The sequence below is a fragment of the Malus sylvestris genome, chromosome 10 (assembly GCF_916048215.2).
Source record: "Malus sylvestris chromosome 10, drMalSylv7.2, whole genome shotgun sequence".
NCBI classification, from domain to species: Eukaryota; Viridiplantae; Streptophyta; class Magnoliopsida; order Rosales; family Rosaceae; genus Malus; species Malus sylvestris.
Genome location: NC_062269.1, coordinates 29015651 through 29038567, shown reverse-complemented (window position 1 = coordinate 29038567; position 22917 = coordinate 29015651). Strand labels below are relative to the sequence as shown.

General features: G+C 36.9%; 2 protein-coding genes across 6 annotated transcripts; both read left to right on the top strand.

Moving 5' to 3' along the window:
* The first annotated feature begins 1869 nt into the window (after positions 1-1869).
* LOC126587834 (probable mitochondrial import inner membrane translocase subunit TIM21) lies at positions 1870-5156 on the top strand. Of its 4 annotated transcripts, none has more exons than XM_050252913.1 (9): positions 1870-2026; positions 2168-2289; positions 2388-2453; positions 2539-2557; positions 3189-3352; positions 3703-3881; positions 4004-4052; positions 4512-4631; positions 4723-5156. In XM_050252913.1, exons 1-9 carry the CDS (start codon positions 2023-2025, stop codon positions 4894-4896), a joined length of 897 nt encoding a protein of 298 aa, XP_050108870.1. In that variant the 5' UTR covers positions 1870-2022; the 3' UTR covers positions 4897-5156. The 4 variants fall into 4 exon arrangements, with proteins under 4 accessions (XP_050108870.1, XP_050108871.1, XP_050108872.1 ...); XM_050252914.1 differs by having other exon boundaries at positions 1907-2026; positions 2145-2289; XM_050252915.1 differs by having other exon boundaries at positions 1912-2026; positions 2105-2289.
* Positions 5157-10312: 5156 nt separating this feature from the next.
* LOC126586564 (myosin-6-like) lies at positions 10313-22067 on the top strand. 2 transcript variants are annotated; one of them, XM_050251419.1, is made up of 39 exons: positions 10313-10629; positions 11703-11831; positions 11978-12121; positions 12324-12469; positions 12558-12714; positions 12866-12924; positions 13026-13185; positions 13312-13461; positions 13546-13682; positions 13801-13947; positions 14082-14183; positions 14591-14648; positions 14738-14839; positions 15046-15083; positions 15226-15352; positions 15472-15642; positions 15754-15885; positions 15974-16083; positions 16184-16244; positions 16445-16622; positions 16725-16930; positions 17174-17293; positions 17514-17612; positions 17874-18086; positions 18224-18363; positions 18467-18587; positions 18810-18854; positions 18965-19045; positions 19121-19291; positions 19422-19565; positions 19706-19891; positions 20138-20263; positions 20374-20444; positions 20526-20625; positions 20718-20774; positions 20861-20917; positions 21056-21136; positions 21241-21323; positions 21572-22067. In XM_050251419.1, exons 1-39 carry the CDS (start codon positions 10627-10629, stop codon positions 21684-21686), a joined length of 4527 nt encoding a protein of 1508 aa, XP_050107376.1. In that variant the 5' UTR covers positions 10313-10626; the 3' UTR covers positions 21687-22067. The 2 variants fall into 2 exon arrangements, with proteins under 2 accessions (XP_050107376.1, XP_050107375.1); XM_050251418.1 differs by having other exon boundaries at positions 18224-18372.
* Positions 22068-22917: the final 850 nt, after the last annotated feature.

Sequence of the window (22917 nt, the reverse complement as noted above, 5' to 3'; positions counted from 1 at the left end):
TAGGGCTAGAGTTTCACAGAGGAGAAGGAAATAAAGGATGAGTCACAGATCAGCAACATTTTATCTCTATTAATTAATGAAATCTTCTTTGTCAACCAAAAGATTGTGAAAAGACTACTTAGTCTTCTATCACAAAAAAAATGATGGGCAATAATGTAATTTCAAATGTTCATATATTTACTGTTTTTTATTGAAGCTTCATCTACATGTGATGTTAAAATACCTCCAATATTTAATAAAAAAAATATTAAAAAAAATACCAGAAACAAAAACCTCCCACTCCCCCCACGTTCTCTCTCTCTCCCTCTCTCCTTCTCATTTTCTAAAAAAAAAAATGTATTCATACACACAAAGTGTGTAGGCAAATGCTAATATCAATTATATTAATTAATTTAGGACAAGTGCATTGTATGTTATATTAAGAGGCCTATTATGGGTAAAAAATTCATATGATTTTTTTATTAATTAGTATACAAAATAACTAATTTAAAACAAGGGTATTTTAATAATCATATTAGTTTTTATTTTGATTCAGGTAGTTAGTAAACAACAACTTATATGAAATCAAATATCATTCGTCCTCTGATTCCAAAACAATTTAGTAAACTAGTTTAATAGAAATTCAATTATGACTCCTCCTTATTCCAACTTCTCCTCAATTCAATTCCTCTCATTTTGATTATGGATTAGTAAACAAGTCTTAGCAGATTAGTATCATCGTCTAGCAATGAACTCCCACATACCAAACAAAGAACCATTTGGGGACGTTTGTTTGCCCTCACTAAGTATCACTGGACTAGACTGGACTAACTATTAGTCCAGTCCTGTGTTTGTTCCACATTGGGATTATGTTTAATGAGACTAAAGGGGACTCGCATAGACAAGCTCATTCGCTAGGAGTTCTTAGCGAGACCCTCCAATACTCATGGGATTGCTAAAACCTCGTCTACTTCGTCTTTGTATGCTACGTCTCATCCTCTATCTGCTCTTTGTTATCTTGAGCACCGACAACCACCATCACACCACAACTCACCAACTCCAATGAGATCACACAACCAGCCCACCACCACTCTCTCCCTCTCTCTTCATGCCGAACCCAAAATTTCGAATTAAGGAAGATCCCACTCTTACCGTTATTTGTCCAACTCTAGCGATTTGCTTCGCTTCGCTGCACTTCGAACTCAACCTTGGACTCGTCTAATTCGCTTCGAACTCGACCTTGGACTTGTCGACTTCACGCGATTGATGTGATCTTGTGAACCCAATGATGGGTGAGCCACCCAATGCACTTGAAGAAATATGGGAGGCCAAGAACGCCGGAGCCTACGATGGCGATGAAGACGTTGGCTGGATTGGGACGACAGCGGCGTGTTCTGCGTCAATGGTAGCGGCTTGGGATTCTTGTTTTCATTTGGTTTTGAACTAGGTTTGATGTGACCTGGAATTGGCATTTGATTTGCTCTGTAATTGTTTGAATGATCTGCAGGTGTGGAATGAATTTTGGGGAGAGAGGAAGAGAAATTAGAAGAGGCTAAATAATAAAATATTAATATATATTTGATTAAATGATATAATATTACAATTTGTTGTTATCCTGTTTCTTAGTCCGACACTGCACCAAACGCTTCACTAAGTTAGTCCAGCTTAGTCTAGTCTAAACCAATCCAGCTTAGTCTAGTCTAAACCAATCCAGCTTAGTCCTTAAAGCTAGTTCAATTAGAGACAGTTCAGTGCAACAAACACACCCTTTAAGACATGGTTGGTCCAATCAACTCCCACATACCAAGCATTGAGGCCCATTAAAGAAAATGAGTCCACTAACTCAATCCTAGGCTTCTTCCAACCCACTCAACTCGACGTGAATTTCAAATCGAATTAACCCGACCCGTTATTACGGATCCATAACAAATCCCCTTTGCGCCGTGAGGGTGAGGGTTTTACGATTGAGCAGAACAAGAAGCTGAACAAAAAGCTTTTGGGCATCAACCCTCGAGAGACCAGACTGAACCAACATCAACCGCAATGGGTATGCATCCTTTTCGGAATTTCTCACACGTTTTTCTCACCATCCAAACAGGAAATAAAGCTCTCTTTATGTTTCAAGTGTTGTTCTTCAAAGGGTTTATCTTCATCTGACTTAGCAGCGGCAACCCTTTTGGTTCTTTAGGATCCTACAAGTGTGCAATGGAGTTATTGAGGAAAAATCAAGTAGATTTGATTAGGGTTTTGCCCAGGATGAGATTGAGGGGGCAGCGGGCTTTCCACACAGAGGAGGTCAAGGCAGATCAGGTTTTTTTTTTAATATGATTTGATTGATTTGCATTTCTGTTTTACTCAGAAGAGTTGAAATTTATGTACTGAGTTACTGTTTGATTGTTGTGGTACAGTTGCTGGCAGTAGTAAGATCAGGTTTTGCGAGTCAATCTGCTGCTCCCGGAAGCCATTTGACTAGGGTGAGGTAATTGTATGATATTGGTTTTAGTATTCTGTTTCTTTCGCACATTGCTCGCTGATGTTCGTTTTCTTGTAATTCTGCAGGGCGTAGCCAGAGCTAATGGTTAGTGACTGCTTTTCCAATTCATACAGTTGATAAGTAATTCTTGTGCTCAGGATAAGTATTTCAATTGTCTTCTGTTGGTTAGTATCAGCAAAAGAATCTCTGGTTGGCTTCTTTTTCATTTTCCGTCATAGATAGTTTTCCTTCAACTATGGGATGTGAGAGAGTTACTTAAAGTGGATGACCTTTTTTCGGTCGATCAAGTCTTCCGTTAAATGACTTCAATTAGAGTATTAATATGATGTGCCTCTAATCATTAATTCTTTTCTTAGTTTCTAGCTTCGAATATACAGCTTAAACAGGAAAAGTTCATTAGTTAAACTTTCCAGGGTCTAGATGTATATGTATGCTGTATAGATTATGGATAAATACCAGGAAGCGTTTGGTGCCTAAAGTTTGCCTTCGTATTTAAGTCTTAGGTGTTAAACTTTCTACGGTCTAGATGTATATGTATGCTGTATAGTTTATGGATAAATACCAGGAAGCTTTTGGTGCCAAAAGTTTGCCTTCGTATTTAAGTCCAAGGTATAATGATACACTCTACCCATGGGGAGTAGGGAAAGATCCTATTGTTTTGAATTATCTAGTAGTTTATTATTTGCAGTTGAGTTTTATACAATCATGTTTCCAGGAATTCCTGTTCTATATGGAAGGTATCCTGCCAGAGAGTTTATGCATGCTTCTTGGCCACAGTCACAACTCATAAGAAACTACAGAGCAAGTACCACCATTCCTCTCTTTAGCAGATCCTTTTCATCAAAAGCTACACGGAAACAGCAACAAAGTTCATCTGAGGTTTTAGTTTGAACTGATTTATAAAAAATTTACATGTGTGATCTGTCTGCTTGTTTGTGGTTGGGTGATTTAACCTAGTCTAACATCATTCATGTTGACTGGTTTGATCCGTCATCTATTTGCTTGATCTGAAACTAGCACTTGCTTCGATGAAGAGAAATTATTAGGTTGAAGAGGTCAAGGGCTTTTCTAGGCATCTCATTCTGTGTTATGTGGAAACATTAGGATTATCTGTATCAACTAACTTCCTCAAGACTCTGTGCTTGAGGTTGCTAAACTTGCTTTTCTCTTGATACTTTTTGCAACCTCAACTTTTGGTTTCTTAATTCGTCAACTATTTGTTTTGCCAGAATAAGAAAGATGTATCTACTATAGAGGATCCTTTTGATGCTCCTACATACAACATCCCAGAAAAGCCTGTGACGTTTGTAGAGGGAGCTTCCTACAGTCTTGTCATTTTTGCAGGGCTTGGAATTGCTGTTGCTGCAGGATATGCTGTTTTCAAGGAGCTTATTTTTGAACCAAAAGAGTAAGGAGACAAAAAAAAAAAAACCTTATTTTAATTTTCTAGATAAAATATTTGATTCTGTCATAAATTGAAACTATGAGTTATTCAGTATTACTCTGTAATGACAACATGGTCATTGGCAGGTACAAGATCTTTAACAAGGCTCTTAAAAGGATTCAAGATGATGCACAGGTTAGTATATCATTATTGTTTGTCTAAATGAAGTGTAAAAATTTCTCTTCATCCTGGAACCGTGATTTCATGAAAGGGGTTGGGAGTCTTGAGACTATGCTTTATCTGTACAGTGGCAATGAACCTTGAAAATATTGTAAATTTGTTGGGTGACAAGTTTTTTTTTATGTCCAACACTGGAAACTTCAAGAGCTACATAACTAAGGCTATCAATGTATAAATTAAATGTGTCAACACCTCATCCCGTACGCGATGCATGTGCTAGCTACAATTGCATATACGACTACAATTGCTTGGGGAGAGAAATGCGTTTTTTTCATGCAGTGAATGGGATTTATGAGCCAATCCTGAATTAAATACTGATCAATTTTGCACATAATCCTCTTCGTGTGTATGTTTGTGAATATTGTGTTGCCAATATTGTGGCTTAGATGACCCTGATTTGTTTTTTTTTATCAGGTTAGGATGAGGGTCGGATATCCTATTACTGGATACGGTCAAGAAAGTAGAAACCGTGCTGCTCGCCAACGCATTCCCAACAGAGTATGGCACGATGAAGAAGGCGTAGAGCATGTAGAGGTGATTTCCTATTGTCAACTTCACCATGTTATTTGCAATACAAGATGATTCCCAGACCCTCATTTGATGTGCTTCTACCAATTGAGCGCAGGTTAACTTTCATGTTCGCGGACCCCATGGAGCCGGGAAAGTATTTGCGGAGATGTTCAAAGACGGAACAGACAATCAATGGAAGTTCACGTATTTGATTGTTCAGATACAATCACCTTCTCCGACACAATTGATTCTAGAGTCTTATCTGCCTTCTTACAACACAGCCAACTAGTCGCGACGCATGCTCACTTCTGTACCAAAATGGCATCGGGGTAGGATCGACATAGAGTTCGTCCTGTTAATATTTCTTCTTCTTTTTCCCCTAATATCCTGAAAATGTTGAGCTTAAACTTGTCCCATATCTTCCTGGAAAGCTTTATTTTTTAGTCCATGTTTTAATCAACTCACATGAGAGATTAAATAAATTTTATCTGGAATTTCGTGTACCTCATTATTTAGCAGGGAAATTTTGAAATGCTTTGTTCCTTCCTACTCACGTTTGATTGCAAACTTTTCTTCATCTCCAAGTTTTAGATTTTGATATGAAAGTAGTTAATTATTTAATTATTATTAATCAGCTTTCAGTTCAACTTTCGTGCTGTCATGTTAGTCGATCTTACAAGGATCTGGATATAAAAATGTGCTTTGAATTGTATAAAACCTAATTCTTTATATAAAACTAAGAGTTTTATGTTTTTGTTCATAATGTTTTCCCACCAACTTGCTATTATAGTATTATATACAGCTAACTATATTTCACACCCTCTATTTTTACGGTGATTTTTAAAATGGGTTGCGAGGTTTTGATTCTTTCACATTGCCCCTAGATTTTGAAACTGTAACAATTTATACATTTCGTCTAATGAGTTATTTGAGTCTTCATTAAATTTATGACATAGTATGCATGAAACCGTAATTGGCTTGACATTTGAGCTACATTTGCACTATATAGCCTAAAAAGTTCATCAATTAATGAATAATTAGACGTTCAAATATACAAAAGGTGTAAACTAATACAACTTTAAAATCACAGCGTGATTTGAGAAAATTGACTAATTTTAAAATTCCCTCTAACTTTTGAGGGTGTAAAATATAGTTAACCTTATTTTATATATATTTTGTTTTTCACAAGATGATATTATTAGTTTATAGAGAAGTGGAAATGTTGCCAAGTTTTGCTTGTAAAGATAACCTCAAGTCATTAAATTATCTCTATTTAGTGACGTTACGTTATTACCCTTCCAATGTTTTGTTTTTCCTTTTACATTTTGGACCTCTTACTCATTTGTACAAATAAAAGCTCCCTTATTAGGTGCTAAGGATTTTGGCTAAGCAACACATGTGCTAGACGCTAGTTATAATTAAATAGAGCACGCACTTATTTTTACTTCTTACGCACATTTCTTAATTTCTGATCATCGGATCGAATTAATTGAAAACGACCAATAACTAAAGATTAACAAGAGTGTGTGGGAGATAAAAATAGGTGAGTGAATAACACTATCCAATTATGTTTTGAACTCGTCATCTATTAGCCTATACTATTTTTCCGAGCTATTTTACTTATTTTAAAACAACAAACTTTAGTAGATGTGGGAATTAGATCAATTTATAAGAGTAATGTGCTTGTTTCTTTGTATTTAGGCTGAAATTTATCTTTTCGTCAATTACAATAGTTGGTTAGTCAATTCTTTAAAAATAGCCTGATAATACACAAAAAAAATACATTTAAATTAGTTAAAGCTGTCGTTTTTCACCTGAGATTTCGAGTTCGGTGCTTGCTACGTACCATCGCTTGTTAGAAAGAAAAAAAATATATATTTAAAAAAAAAAAGGCGGTTAGCCTTAGCCCCCATCTCACAAAAAAGGAAATAAAGCGAACTAGTTTAAAGTATGATTATGATTGCAATCTTCTAATTTGATCCCGTCTGTCAAGGCGGTCTTTAACGTCCACTTTTTCCAACAGTATTTCAGTCCAACGGCTGTGGTTGCACCGCATGTGGGTCCTCTTGTCTGCACCGTTGGTTTGTTTACCCCATATGATGTTGACATTTTTCCTTTTGCACGTCCTGAAAGACTCAAGAGGGAGGCGTCAAATGTTGGAGGGAGATGTCAACACGCGCCCCAGAACGTGCTCACGAGTGACTTGAGACTGAAAATTTTAGCCCACGCTCACATTTTCACGCGCTCCATTTGATTGTCTTCATTTTCTAATTTGGTTTTTATTGTCCTTTTAAATATATACGATATTATTTATATTAAATCTGACAATAGCCTAGCCAATAACCATAATATTCTGTTTGAATTTGCTTTCGAAAGAAATGAACCTAAAACCTCTTACTTACATGTGAAGATGATACTACTATAGTATAGTACTAAGTAGTTGATTTTGTTGTCCTTAGAATATGTCGCTCTTCTTTCATATAGTATTTTAGAGATGTCAAACCAAATAGAGCGATGGCACAAGCACGGTATGGCCACGATCGATTTAAATAAGATACTGCACAACACGATTCGTAAGAACTGGGTGGATCAAACCTAAAATTTAGGCCTAATAAGCTTAGCCAAGCTCATGATTCACATGAATCAAGCACAAGCCGCAATTTGGACCCATTATGACTTTCCCAATAACCCGATGTTAACTGACTTTAAAAGGGTCGTGTCAGAATGCGCCATGCCATTTGACACCCCTATAATCTATATTATTCAATTGGATGACAAACTAATGCAAAAGGTTAATTTTACAAAATAATCCAATAATAAGGTTAAGTTTTCTCAATTTCTTTGCATTGTGGGTAATGAAAATTCAAACCTTAAACCCCTTTTTAAAACTAGAAAGAAAAATGCGGTTTAACAGCCATGTCACATCTCGGCCCGGGGTCCACCACATTCCGAGCCCGCTCCACCACCGTAACACGATATTGTTCGCTTTGGGCTCTGACCACGCCCTCACGATTTTGTTTATGGGAACCCACACAAGAACTTCCCAGTGGGTCACCCATCATGGAAGTGATCTCGTGTGCTACTCGCTTAACTTCAGAGTTCCGATGAACTCTGAAGCCAGTAAGCTCCCAAAAGGCCTCGTGCTAGGTAGGGATGATAATATACATTTAAGGATCACTCCCCTGGGCGATGTGAGATGTTACAATCCACCCCCTTTAGGGGCCCGATGTCCTCGTCAGCACACTTTCGGCCAGGGATTAGCTCTGATACCAATTTGTCACATCCCGGCTTGAGGTCCACCACATCCCGAGCACGCTCCACCACCGTATCACGATATTATTCGCTTTGAGCCTCGACCACGCCCTCACGGTTTTGTTTCTGGGAACTTACACGAGAACTTCCCAATGGATCACCCCTCATGGGAGTGCTCTCGTGCGCTACTCGCTTAACTTCAGAGTTCCGATGAACTCCGAAACCAGTGAGCTCCCAAAAGGCTTCGTGCTAGGTAGGAATGGAAATATACATTTAATGATCACTCCCCTGGACGATGTGAGATGTTACAAGCCATTTGGTTTTTCAAATATTCAATGAAAATACGCATCTTAAATTTATTGAGACTGGTTGATACATTAAAAGGCAAGTCCAGGTTGTACTTGTCGTGTAATTTTTGCCTCAAAATTTGTCATCACATATTAAGCTACTATAATGCAATGAAATATACACGTGTCAGCAAATCTCACTTGAACTTACTTTTGAGAGAGTCTTGTAGCATTCCTCATAATATATTATTTATTCACCTAAAGCTTAGCTTCATAGTTTTTCCTTCAAATCTAACACTGTTTTAGGAGTCCTATCCATCCAACTTGATTCTAAGAAAACTGACAACGTAAAAACTATTGAGTGAGAAGAATGGTTAATGCCAATATTTATTTAGGTCACTTTTATTCGAATATAAATTAGGAAATGTTCCGTGTTACTCTTATACTTATTGTGTTCTCGTTTCATGTAACTTTTCATTAAAGAAAAGAAAAATGTATTCGTTTAATTAACCAACAAATGAAACAAAAATTTGATGCAATCAACCAAAATACGAAAACCAACGACAGGGAGGAGTTTGACAATCAAGACAACATGGTAAGGCGCGTGGTGGGTAACATCCTTAATTTGATGAGATGGCAATTAACAGTAACTTCTGACTTTAACCATTTTACTTGGTTCACCATCTTAGTATCTTACCTTAATATGGATATTATCTACATCTGTTGTGTTGTGGACACCGAATATTTGTCCTCTCCCATAACTACCCACGAAACTGAGTTATTATTACGAAGCTAGCCTCTATTCCTATGCACAGTCAAGAATTTGTGCACCCTCACAGAGTCTAGATTATAAGTTCATACAATCACAATTTAGATATGTACTTACTTGAACTTGATGACGTTATAAATTTTATCAAAGTGGGATTTTTATTACTTATTGTTGATGGCAAGTGCCTTCGCCCATGAGCGGTAGGTCTCGGGTTCGAGACTTGGGAGCAGCCTCTCCATAAAATGGGGGTAAGGCTAACCGACATTCACCTCTCACAGACCTTGCGTAAAGCGGGAACCTTGTGCACTGGGTACGACCTTTATTGTTGATTCACAAATCGTCTATATCTCACGTGATCCCATTGGAAATGTTTTAGTTAATTAGCTATATCATGAAAGAATAAATCAATGAGTGAACTTGAGAATTATATTTGTATATTTTATGTAGCTCACATAGAACAACCTTTATGAATATCACAAAAAAATTATACGGTTGACCTTATATCAAATGTTACAAATCATTGTATTTTTTGTTGAAGCGTTTGAAAGTACTGTATTTATCTTAAAATTATCACGAAAAAACTTAGTTTTCGAAATTTATATATTAAACAAACCTACAAAAGTGTATTATGGTAAAGTAAAATATAGTGTCTCTTTTTTTAAGTTCTTTAAGTTGAGAAGATACCCAAAACAATTAGTATTAGCATTTTAGTGGTAGCCAAACAAATGTAAAATGTAAATGTAGGGATGGGGAGAAAATTTAGTGAAAAATAACAACCTTTGATAAAATTTTATGAATTAACTTATTTCTCTTGCCAAAAATAGCAATATTCATCATAACATTTCTTACAACTTCATACCATATGAATGATAAATTATATATTTTTAAGGTGATTAATTGTAAATGAATATTACTTCTAACAAATACAACTCGTGCACTCAATCATAATATTTTTTTTTATCACGTGCTCTATTTTTATGTTGCCCGTACCCCGAGCGAGCAAACAAGTCTTTTTATACAATAAGAAAGACAATTAACATTCATGCGTAAAGAGAAATCGAGTTTAGTATTAACCAATGTATGAATTAAAATTCAAAAATTAGTAAAGGAAAAACCAACTTTCAACTTTTCACAAAACTTTCGACAGATAAGGAAAAGAAAAGAAGCTGACAAAATTGAGAAATATTGAGAGTTTACCGCCTCCGGAATTCGATACTTAAGGTCAAAGTTTTCAGACGAGTCTTGTGTGCACTCCAGCGGGACCGTGTCTTAAATTCCGTAATTACCGTCAAGATCCAGTGGCATTTTCGGAAACTTGGGAACTTAATAGGCGTTTTATTTTGTTAATTAAATCGTTAATAGGAGCAATTATGTTAATAAAACTTTACAGAGACACGAAAAATTAAAAACCAAAGTCGACAGAACAGAGAAAAATAACAAGAAAATCTAGTTGGAAAGAAACAGAAGGGGCGGGGGCTTAATCTCTTCTGCAAATTATTTGGGTTTGTTGAAGGGTTTAAGCTTCTTAGTTTTCATTTAATTTTTTGATTAAATTATTTTTTGGAAAGAAATATCAGCTAAAATTGTAGTGGAAGGAGGAGAAGTTGGAAGCTTTTTTGATTGCTGGAATTGGATGGTTTTTGTTGAGAAAGGCTGGAAGTAGATCCAGAAGCAAACCCAAGTCTCTGATCCGATCAGTTTATCTGTGAAAATGGTAATTTTATTTTGTATGTTTCTGCTGGTTTTTGTGTTTTTTTTGGATATTTTATTGATTTGGAGTTTTGGGTTTTTATCATTGTATGGAATTTTTGTTTAAAGATTGGAACTTGTTGATGATTTGATGGTTGTCTTTGGTTTACTTGCTTTGTGGACTGATCTGCGTTTGGTTTGGAGCAGAACAGAGATATGATATGCTTTCGTTGTTTTGTGTTTTGTGTCATTTGGTGTAGATGAATGTCATTAGATTTGTTTACTTCTGTAATGTTGGAATGCCCGTCTGGTTTTAGTCGCTTCGAGCTTCGTATTCGGTTGCATAAACATATTGGCAGCGATGCTTAAAGTTTAGGAATTTAATTGACAAGAGCGAGACTTTATAACTCAATGTGAATATACTGAAATGGCCATCTGGATTTAGTGAGCAACCGTTTCGAGCTTCTTCTTCGTAGCATTGACGTGTTGGCAACACTGTGAGACTTTATAACTCAATGTAATCAGTAACTTGGATGTTGGATTCTGGGGTTGTGATCGAAAGTGACTTATTGGTTCAGCTCTCATATCCAATTGGGGACTAGCAGTCGGCCTGCAGATTTCATGACCATGCCTAAATCAGTCACTGAACATTAGTTATATTTGTTTGGCAATAGGAAAATGGACTCTTGGAAGTGACACTGGTATTCGAACTTAAAGACGTGGTTGTTTTTGAGTTGCCAATAATTTTGAGTTGAGTTTGAACTTCGCAAGGTTCATTATTGAGCTTTTCTCATGCCGAATCTAGCTTATTTATCAGTTAACTCATAAAAACCTCTGACACTCTTTTCCCGTTTAAGTAAACTCTTTTCAGTTATCAGAGAATGCAGTACTTTCCTTATCTTCTTTATTTTGGTTTGGCTCAGCCTTTTTTCTAAGTTGCACATGTGCTGACTCTTCTGCTTAATTCTGTAGAGTTTCCTTGCTTTTGAAAATTAAAAGAAAATCCTTGCGGTACACTTTGTGTGTTGTTGCCGTTACACTTAATTCTTGTTCTAATATTCCACTTGATATGTTAACTTTTGGGACTCTTTCCGTTAGGCTGCTGCTATTAGTCTTGTGGTTGGATCTCTTGTTTGGGTCGAGGATCCTGAAGAAGCTTGGCTAGATGGTGAAATTGTGGAGATTAAAAGTGAAAACTACAAGGTTCTCTGCACTTCAGGGAAGACGGTGGGTGCATTTAATATTTATGCACTATGAGTTTGTGCATCCCAATCTCTGTTAATAATGTTTAGTGTTTAATCATTTATTTACAATATTCCATCAGTTTATTCTGATAATTTTTCGATCTTCCTTTCTTTCCCCATTTCCTGCAGGTTGTCGTTAAAGCCTCCAGTGTCTATCCTAAAGATGCCGAGGCCCCACCCTGTGGAGTGGATGATATGACAAAGCTGGCTTATTTGCATGAACCAGGTGTCCTGGATAATTTAAGATCAAGATATGATATCAATGAAATATATGTAAGTATTTGACTAAATTAAATAAGTTTTTCCATTTGATTATGTATATTTTCTATTTAGCTTGTCGATCTGGTGGGGACAGTCAGTTTCTGCAGTTTATCTGCATTATGTCATCTTTCTTTATGCATTTGGTGTGTGTGAGTGTGCTTTTAATTTTAATATATGAAAGCCAATGATCTAATATACTAAATGCTGCTTCCAGACTTACACAGGGAGCATTTTGATCGCCGTGAACCCTTTTTGTAGACTACCTCATCTGTATGATAGCCATATGATGGAACAATATAAAGGGGCAGATTTTGGTGAACTGAGCCCACACCCGTTTGCTGTTGCAGACGAGGCATATAGGTACATTTTCACATTCTCGCTGTTTATTTGTTTATTTTTGTGATCTCTTTTTGTCCAGTGATGTAAAATTCCATTGGTTTGGTTACAGACTTATGATTAATGACGGAATAAGTCAGTCAATATTGGTTAGTGGTGAGAGTGGGGCTGGTAAAACTGAAAGCACCAAATTGCTTATGCGCTATCTTGCCTACATGGGAGGGAGAGGTGTTGCTGAAGGGAGGAGTGTTGAGCAGCAAGTCTTGGAGGTACCAAGGATTTAGACTTTAGTTTGCATGCAAACAGAAATGAGAAGTCATGAGATTTGATACAATTATATGGTCGACAACTATTGCCTTTCTTATTATTAATTTATCGTCTGTATGATTTAATATGTTTTGGTTTTTTTGTGACTTTCAGTCAAATCCTGTTTTAGAAGCATTTGGAAATGCGAAGACTGTTAGAAACAATAACTCCAGGTCAGAGGATCTTTTGAAATGTTTCTCATGTCTTGAATTTTTTTGTATACTACATGCTCGATTGGGGGTATAACTATATTTGCCGGTTGTGATTTCTGCAGTCGTTTTGGTAAGTTTGTGGAGCTTCAGTTTGATCAGAATGGGAGGATCTCTGGAGCTGCAATCAGAACTTATTTGCTTGAAAGATCACGCGTTTGTCAGGTGTCCAATCCCGAGAGAAATTATCATTGTTTCTACATGCTTTGTGCTGCACCACCTGAGGTAATGAATCTCTTAAAATCAAATTATATACAACTAGAAGCAGAAACGCTTAGTATCCATGTTTGCAGGCAAAGCTCAACGTTTCTTCTCTAACAATTTGGATTGACTTTACGTTGTCATCTTCAGGATGTTCAGAGGTTCAAATTGGGACCCGCAAAAACGTTTCATTATTTGAATCAATCAGATTGTATTGAATTGGATGCGCTTGATGATGCTGAAGAATACATTGCTACAAGGAAGGCAATGGAGGTTGTTGGAATAAGTTCTGAAGAACAGGTATTGATACAGGGAGTACCTTCAAATGTTAAGATCTTTCTAAAGTGGCCTTGAATTATAATTAATCTTTGCAACTGTATTTAGGATGCCATATTTCGAGTTGTGGCAGCAATTCTACATCTTGGAAACATTGAATTTGCAAAGGGTAAGGAAATGGACTCTTCCATGCCGAAGGACGACAAATCTTGGTTCCACCTAAAAACTGCTGCCCAGCTTTTCATGTAATTATGCAATTTCATTGGCACATTATCACATACAAGCTGGTTCTCTTATATTAAGTTTGGCTCTCCATCTATAAATTAATGAAATGCAGCCTCCTTTTCCATGAATTTTGTTTAGGTGTGATGTGAAGGCGCTAGAAGATTCTCTTTGCAAACGCATTATTGTTACTCGTGATGAAACAATCACAAAATGGCTGGATCCAGAAGCCGCAGCTGTCAGTAGAGATGCTTTGGCTAAAGTTGTGTACTCGAGGTTGTTTGATTGGTAAGTTTCCATACCAAAAAGTTTGAATGAAGATATCGTAGTATGGTCATTCCTTGGTTTTACCGTTTCCTTAGATTTGGAACCATACTGAGGTTCACATGCTGATATCCTTGTCATTTCTCTTGTTTGTGCAGGCTTGTGGATAAGATTAACAATTCAATTGGTCAAGATCCTGACTCAAAGTTCTTAATTGGAGTTTTGGACATTTATGGATTTGAGAGTTTCAAAACGAACAGGTGCTTAATTGGTATTCCTTTAGTTTACATAATTGATATGAAATAGTTTCGTCGAGTGAAGAAGTGCCCCTCCCCTCGATGATAGTGTGCACATCAGATGCAAAATAGGTGGAGGATCATCTCCCATCAGTTACTTTCACATCATTGCTGTCATGATCATTTAGCAGTCCACTGAGCTCCACTGATCAACTAGGTTTCCTTCCAGATCGCATTGAGGATTGTAAATTTTTAGTATTAGCATAACGTTATTCTAGTACCACTTTATGGATAACCTAGGGTTGGCTGGAAAGTTCACAGTTTGTCAGAAACATGGTGGTCATAGTATCTGTGAATCGGTGTGATGATTCTACTATTAGAAACTTGTTTGGCTCTTTCTCCTGATGCATGGTTGCTTATGAATTTTGTAGTTTTGAGCAATTTTGCATCAATTTGACGAATGAGAAGCTTCAGCAACATTTCAATCAGGTTTGTCAGTCAATGGACTCCCTATTTTCTTTAGTATCCTTGGCACTTCTTCTGTACATCTAATCTATATTGCTTATTTGTTTGGGCAGCACGTTTTCAAAATGGAGCAAGAAGAATATACAAAAGAAGAGATTGATTGGAGTTACATTGAATTTGTTGACAACAAAGATATCCTAGATCTGATTGAAAAGGTTTGTGCTGTCTAACTTGAATTCTGTAATTTGTTTCTATGTCGCTATTTACCACCATGTATTTATATGTATATTTGGTGAATCTACTGTTCACGTAAATTTGTTGATCTGGTTTCTTGTTATTAGAATATTCACATTTATTTTTATGATGATTCTTGTGTAAGAGTTCTTATGATGTTTTTAAATATAAATCTTTTTAATTTCAGAAACCTGGTGGCATAATTGCTCTTCTCGATGAAGCTTGGTAAGTGAAGTAGTTTGGATTAGCCTGTCCTTTTATGTCACATTGCTATCCTTGACGTACCATTGTTTATTTAATTACTATTTGCTTAAAAATTCGTTTGACACTATTTTATGGTGAGATAACTGAGGCTTATTTTTTGTAGTATGTTTCCAAGATCGACACATGAAACATTTGCTCAGAAGTTATATCAAACATTCAAAAATCATAAGCGCTTCATGAAACCAAAATTGTCTCAAAGTGACTTCACAATTTGCCATTATGCTGGTGATGTAAGTATACTTGTTTGTTGACCACTACGGTTACTGCTAGTTTTAGGTAATAATATGTTGTGGTTGTAGAGTTTAGAGTCGTAGTTGTACCAAGTAACAAGGTTTAATATAACTTTCAGGTCACTTATCAAACTGCACTGTTTCTGGACAAGAACAAGGACTATGTGGTTGCTGAGCATCAAGCACTTTTGAGTGCTTCTACATGTTCCTTTGTCTCGGGCATGTTTACGTCTTTAATTGAGGATTCGTCCAAGTCGTCAAAGTTTTCCTCAATAGGTTCTCGGTTTAAGGTCTGATATATATATATATCTATATATATATATTTAAATTCTGTTGAAGTAAGTGATTTGTGTATTTGCTTAGTTTTGTGGTTATGAACACTGCATTTGTACTTTATGCAGCAACAACTGCAACAATTGCTTGAAACTCTCAGTTCTACGGAGCCACATTATATTCGGTGTGTAAAACCCAATAATGTTCTTAAGCCAGCAATCTTTGAGAACAAAAATGTTTTACAACAACTTCGGTGTGGGGTATGACAATGTTGATATCTTTAGGTTGCTTTTTTCTGATAGTGTTGCAATTAGGATTCCCAGCATTTATATGTGGTCTGAATTTCAGGGGGTCATGGAAGCAATCAGGATAAGCTGTGCTGGGTATCCTACTAGAAAAGCTTTTGCTGAATTTATAGACCGATTTGGCCTCCTTGCACCTGAAGTTTTGGATGGAAGGTATCTGCACATTTTGTTTTATGGGTTGGGGATGTAAATCTTGATTGGTCACAGCATTGAAGGTTCTAACTTTTTTTCTTTCCGCTTATGTTATACTTAGCACTGATGAGGTCAATGCTTGCAAGAGACTTTTACAGAAGGTGGGCCTAGAAGGCTATCAGGTAATTGCTGATCCAATAATCAATTTTGCGTATCAGCTTGAAATTTGAAGACAGTGATGCTCTCCTTTGCAGTTAGACATTTTATTGGTACTGTTGTCTTAATTTAGTCTTTGACAGAATGATGTATTTATGTTATCCTCTAATATGCAAAATAGTGTTCTAAAACTAAACCTAACCTACTAGCTTATTCATGTTTTCAGATTGGTAAAACAAAGGTCTTCCTTCGGGCTGGTCAGATGGCGGAACTGGATGCTCGTAGAAGTGAGGTCTTAGGAAAATCAGCTAGTATTATTCAAAGGAAAGTGCGTTCTTATTTGGCTAAAAGAAGTTTTATCGTGCTCCGTCTTTCTGCAATACGACTTCAAGCTGCATGCAGAGGTAAATTAGTTGGATGTTATTCAAGGTTTCAAGTACTCTAGTCTGTCGATACCTTAAGGCTTTCACCTAATTGTTATGATGTTTTGCGTATGTCAATTGTAGGACATCTTGCTCGACATGTCTATCAGGGCATGAGGAGAGAAGCTTCCAGTCTAATGATCCAAAGGCATTTGCGCATGTATCTTGCTAGGAAAGCTTACAAAGAATTGTATTGCTCTGCTGTATCTATTCAGACTGGTATGCGAGGGTTAACTGCCCGTAATGAGCTACGCTTCAGAAAACAGACCAAAGCAGCAATTATCATCCAGGTAAAATGATAAAAAAGATGATTGTTATAATAAATTTCTTAAGCTCTTCGTATTTTGTGTTTTCCTTAATCATATAAAGGTTACAGATGAAATGCCAATATCATTCTTTTGAATTTCGAAATGTTTCAAAGAGTTGTTTAAAACTTTAAATGTCTATAGGGCCTTTCTATTACTATATCTGGCAAAAAAAATTGTTCTTTCATATTTGTCCCAAAAACTTTAGATTCACTTTGGTGTTTGCAGAGCCACTGTCGCAAATTCTTGGCACGGTCGCATTATAAGAAGACAAAGAAAGCTGCAATTGCCACACAATGTGCTTGGAGGGGAAAGGTTGCTCGTATGGAACTACGAAAGCTTAAGATGGTAACAAGCTCTTTTTCTTTTCTTTTCATAAGGTCTGTTAGATGATATGTATGCATTATTAGGTTAAAGTTTGGACATTTTTAACTGAAAATGGAGTCTTTTGGAGATCTATATCCTTCTTCATATTTGGGGGCACATAATCTTCCCAAGTACTACTGAAATAAGACTTTGTGTCATGTTTCCTTAGAGGGTCTCATTTCTTTATTGTTCTATTGTACAGGCCGCAAGGGAGACGGGAGCTCTCCAAGCTGCCAAAAATAAATTAGAAAAGCAAGTTGAAGAATTGACATGGAGATTACAGCTGGAGAAACGAATGAGGGTATGCATGATACTGAATTTAATAAAACATTTGTAAAGTTGTGATACTGGTGTTTTGTCTAGGCATGCAACAACTTAGATTGTTCTCTGCATAATCTTCTTGAGAAAAAAACTACTTTGGGGATGGTTGTTGTTGCTATCCTGTGTATCTCATTCGAATGTGATGTCTGCTGGAAAGTGGGAATATCAAACAAAAAATAGTTACACGAAAGGAAAAGGGCAAGTTATTTGCCAATCTCTTACTATGTTCCCTTGCTTGTAGGCCGACATGGAAGAAGCCAAAACACAAGAAAATGAAAAACTACAGTCTGCATTGCAAGAGATGCAAGTTCAATTTAAAGAAACTAAGGCGATGCTTGAGAAGGAGTGTGAAGCCTTAGAAAGAGCTGAAAAAGTAGTCCCATTAATACAGGAGGTTCCAGTTATTGACCATGGCTTGATGGAGAAGCTAACCAACGAAAACGAACAACTTAAGGTAAAGTGCTCAAAATTTGTTGCCGAGAACTGTACTTTGATATTTTGAGTTGATACATCAAGAACGTACGATAAATTTGGGGAATGAACTCGTACATTTCTATTTACTTGTGTCTTGCTTATTCAAACATGTTGCAGGCTTTAGTGAATTCATTGGAGATAAAAATTGATGAAACAGAAAAGAAATATGAAGAGGCAAACAAAATGAGTGAAGAAAGGTTGAAGCAAGCTTTGGAGGCAGAATCACAGATTATTAAGTTAAAGACAAACATGCAAAGGTTATTTGAGTAAGCTTCTTGTCTGACTATCCATTCAAATTGCGACCAGTCATCTCTCTCTCTCAGTTATTTATTTCATAGTGATTGTTACTTTCATTCGCAGGCTTGAAGAGAAATTTGCTGACATTGAGTCTGAAAACAAAATTCTTCGGCGACAGCAAATAAGTACACCTATTAAAAGGGCACATGAGCACCCACCAATTCCACCAATTCCAGAAACTCAGGTAGCACTCCCTCCCCCCTTCCGTTCCTCTCTCCTTTCCTCCCTCCCCCTATCTCTATACACACACACACACACACATATAAACACACACACACACACACACACACACACACACACACATATATATATATATATATATGTGCATTGTCCATACATAAACACACACACAAACACACACATAAACACACACGTATCTCGTTATTGATTTATGCTATTATTTCAGAGAGTGGAAAATGGTCACCATGTGAACGAAGAGAACAGAGCCAATGTAATTTTACTTTTCTCTTCTCTGTTGCTGTCAATCTTCTTTTATCTTTGCCCCTCATATAGCTGCTCCTTTTCCCTATATTTTAGTAGTTGACATTGGTGTCTTTGCAGGAACCACAAAGTGCAACGCCAAAGAAGTTTGGCACCGAATCTGATAGCAAGCTGAGGAGATCATTTGTTGAACGTCAACATGTATGTTCTAACTAATACAAACATCCTTTGATTAGGTTGGCTTCTTTTAACATCGTGCCTGGTCGTTTTCCGCAGGAGAGTGTTGATGCTCTTATCAACTGTGTTGTGAAAAACATTGGGTTCAGTCAAGGAAAGCCTGTTGCGGCCTTTACCATCTACAAATGTCTTCTCCACTGGAAATCTTTTGAGGCTGAAAGGACTAGTGTGTTTGATCGCCTCATCCAGATGATTGGTTCGGAAATTGAGGTAACTGGGTTACTCTGTATAAGGTTTTCTGTTAGAAGTGAAAAAACAAAAGTGAAATGTGATTTTTTTTAAGCATGATGAATATGACTGAAATTGTGCACCAATCAATTAATCTGTCTGTTGATTCCAGAACCAAGACAACAATGATCACATGGCTTACTGGCTGTCAAATACATCTGCGTTATTGTTCTTACTCCAACGAAGTCTGAAGGGTTCTGGAGCAGGTGCAAAGAAGCCATCCGCTCCAACATCTCTCTTTGGGAGGATGACCATGGTATCCAGATTCTTTAATATATTCTTTTTCTACTTTCATTTTGGTTCTTTTTGTTATATATTATGTTTGAAATGCATTATTATTTTGGTTATTTCTTGGAGATTTCACTCCTGTCTTATAATATGGTTTTGTAATTGCAGGGTTTTCGCTCATCCCCTTCTTCTGCAAACCTTGCATCTGCACTTGAGGTAGTACGCCAAGTGGAGGCCAAGTACCCTGCATTGCTATTCAAGCAGCAGCTTACAGCATATGTGGAGAAAATATATGGCATTATTCGAGACAACTTGAAAAAGGAGTTGAATCCATTGCTTTCTTTGTGCATCCAGGTATGCTGAATTTTATTTGACTTCTTGTCTGACTGGAACAAAAGAATCTTAGTCCTACCAAGAGGTGCAGTGGCTGTGATACTATTTCGGTTATAAATCCAATTGGTTTCGCGTGGGTTTTGACTTCTAAAGTCTTTTTCTTAAACATTTATAATGAGTTTGTCAGATAAAATTGGTTACATTATCCAATTGTTTTTTTTTTTGCTTTCTTCACTTTGAACTTTGTTTTTCTCATCTGCGATACAGGCACCGAGAATGTCAAAGGGTGTACTAAGATCTGGGCGGTCCTTTGGGAAAGATTCTCCAGCAAGTCACTGGCTGAGCATTATTGACGGCCTTAGCACTTTCCTTAGCACATTGAAAGAGAATTTTGTAAGAAACTTATTGTACTATTTGTTTACTATACTATACTAATTTTGGGCAATGCCATACATTCTACTTCATCAAATTTTTTCCTATCTTATTATTTTATGGGGTTTCAGGTGCCTCCGGTTCTTGTCAAGGAGATCTTCACTCAGACTTTCTCATATATTAATGTACAACTGTTCAATAGGTAAATACTTGTTTCCACTTTGACGTTTCATCGTTTATGCCAGAATATTCATTTTACACTGGAACATACTATCTTTTTCAGTCTTCTCCTACGCCGTGAATGCTGTACATTCAGCAATGGGGAGTATGTGAAATCTGGATTGGCTGAGTTGGAGTTGTGGTGTTGTCAAGCAAAAGAAGAGGTGACTCCCTCCCTCTTCTCTCTCTATGTAAACTGCTCGGTTCATTGTTATTTATTTTCTGACTTTCATGGCTTCGTCTCCTTGGATTCCAGTATGCGGGCTCATCGTGGGATGAACTTAAGCACATAAGACAAGCTGTTGGTTTCCTGGTATGGTTATCCTCATCTCTTTATAATTTATGTCATTAAATATGTGGCTGTGGAGTTTACTTGATCTGACTCACATTTATCAACAGGTCATACATCAAAAGTATAGAATTTCTTATGATGAAATCACCAATGATCTGTGCCCCGTGAGTTTCTCTTTCCCTCTCCTCTCTCTGAACTAGTCTAGCATATTCTCCAGAGACACATACACGCACTCCCACTCAACCAACAATCTCTCTCCCGTCTCTCTCTTTCTCTCTGATAACAATTCTTCGTTTCTCCAGATCCTGAGTGTTCAACAGCTGTATAGAATATGTACTCTCTATTGGGATGACAACTATAATACCCGAAGTGTATCTCCAGATGTAAGTTTCTTCATGACGATACCTTCTTTAGTTGCAGTATTTGGATTCATATTGTTGTCCAGTGATTTTTGTTCTTAACAACCACCATATTCATCATTTTACAGGTAATTTCCAGCATGAGAGTACTTATGACTGAGGACTCCAACAATGCTGTCAGCAACTCATTTTTGTTGGATGACAATTCCAGGTGGGCTTTCTTTTTCTCTCCTCATGTGTTCTTTGTTGATTAATTACTGGAAAAGGTTTGTGCGACAGAGTGAAGGAAAACGACCATACCCATACAAACTTGCATGCATGAACATAGTAGCGATGCATAAAATGAAACCATACTTTCTCTGGGATGCAATCTAAACATGTGTTTGCTTTATTTTATTTCAATTAACCTGTGAAGACTTGGCGCTTTGAATTGCTACTAATCCGTGTTTCTTAATATAGCATCCCCTTCTCGGTTGATGACCTCTCTACGTCCCTACAAGAGAAGGAGTTTTCAGATGTCCAACCAGCAGATGAACTTCTTGAGCATCCCGCCTTCGAGTTTTTACATGAGTGAGGCTATAAGGATGCGCGAACATGATTTTATCTTGTTTTCTCTAGGTAGGACAGTAATTCAATTTCTATTGCATTTGTTGTAAATCTTTTTTCTTCTTTTCTTTCCCCCGTTTTATATCCATGCCCCTTCTGTAAAATTCTTTATTTATTCTTTTATTTGGGCATTCAAAGTGTGAAATCCTCGTTGAAAGGGGAAGCAGATACATGGAAGTGGGTGTGCATTCTTTTTTTCTTTCTCCTTTGCCTAGTCTCTTCTGCCAACATATGCAGGAAGATAGATATTAGGAGTACACATACTTTTCTTGTAGTGTGGTGGCTGAGCTATTTCTTCCTCCACCAATTCTTTTGTTTGTACAAAGAAATATACTAGCATTATACATTATTTTAAGGTGTTTTTTGGATGAGATTCTCCTCGTGCTGTCGAGATTGCCTGTTATGCTAGCGGGAAGTAACGATTAGATATGAAGGGGCCGGGAGACGTTTGAAGTTTACACCGGTCCTGTCAAGAGTTTGTGTTTCTAGGCACCATTATATGACTGGAGTGTGTTGTATGATGAGGGTACTAAAAAGGGACAAAAGAGAAGGGTGGAATGCTAATGGTGTTTCCAAATTCAGTTGAGTTACAAAACCGTCTACTGCTATTTTCTCTCACTTAAACCAAATTGTACGGTGGAATTTTACAAACTATAAATTTTGGGTTCCTCTAGGCAAACCTACTAAACAATAATAATATCCTTGAATTCATATTATTATCAAATAAAGAGATGAAAAATTATGCAAGGCGGCTTGATCCATGTAGTGTGATGGTTAATTCCAATATAGCCGATAAAATCTTAGCTATCTATATGCAACGGATTTCTCTTTCTTATCACGTATTTAGTCATATGATGAGAAATAAGGCAGAATTAGAAACAACCTTTACACACTTTAAACTTTCTTCATCCCCACCAATGTCAATAACCTCATGGCTTCTCTTTTAGCCTATTTGAAGAAAAAAATTGGTCATCTCGCCAATCATATACAACTGCCGACACTCAAGAATTTATCTTGTTTGAGAAGCTAGTTGACATGCAATAAAGCCCTCTTGTGCATCACCATCTTTGACTTCTATTTTTTCTATTCCCAATTGCTGCACCTCTCTCCAAACTTCTAAAGTCAAAACACATAGAAATCAAAGAACAAGTTGATAAAATATCTAGCTCTTAGCAACCTTGATTTCCTAAGACATAATT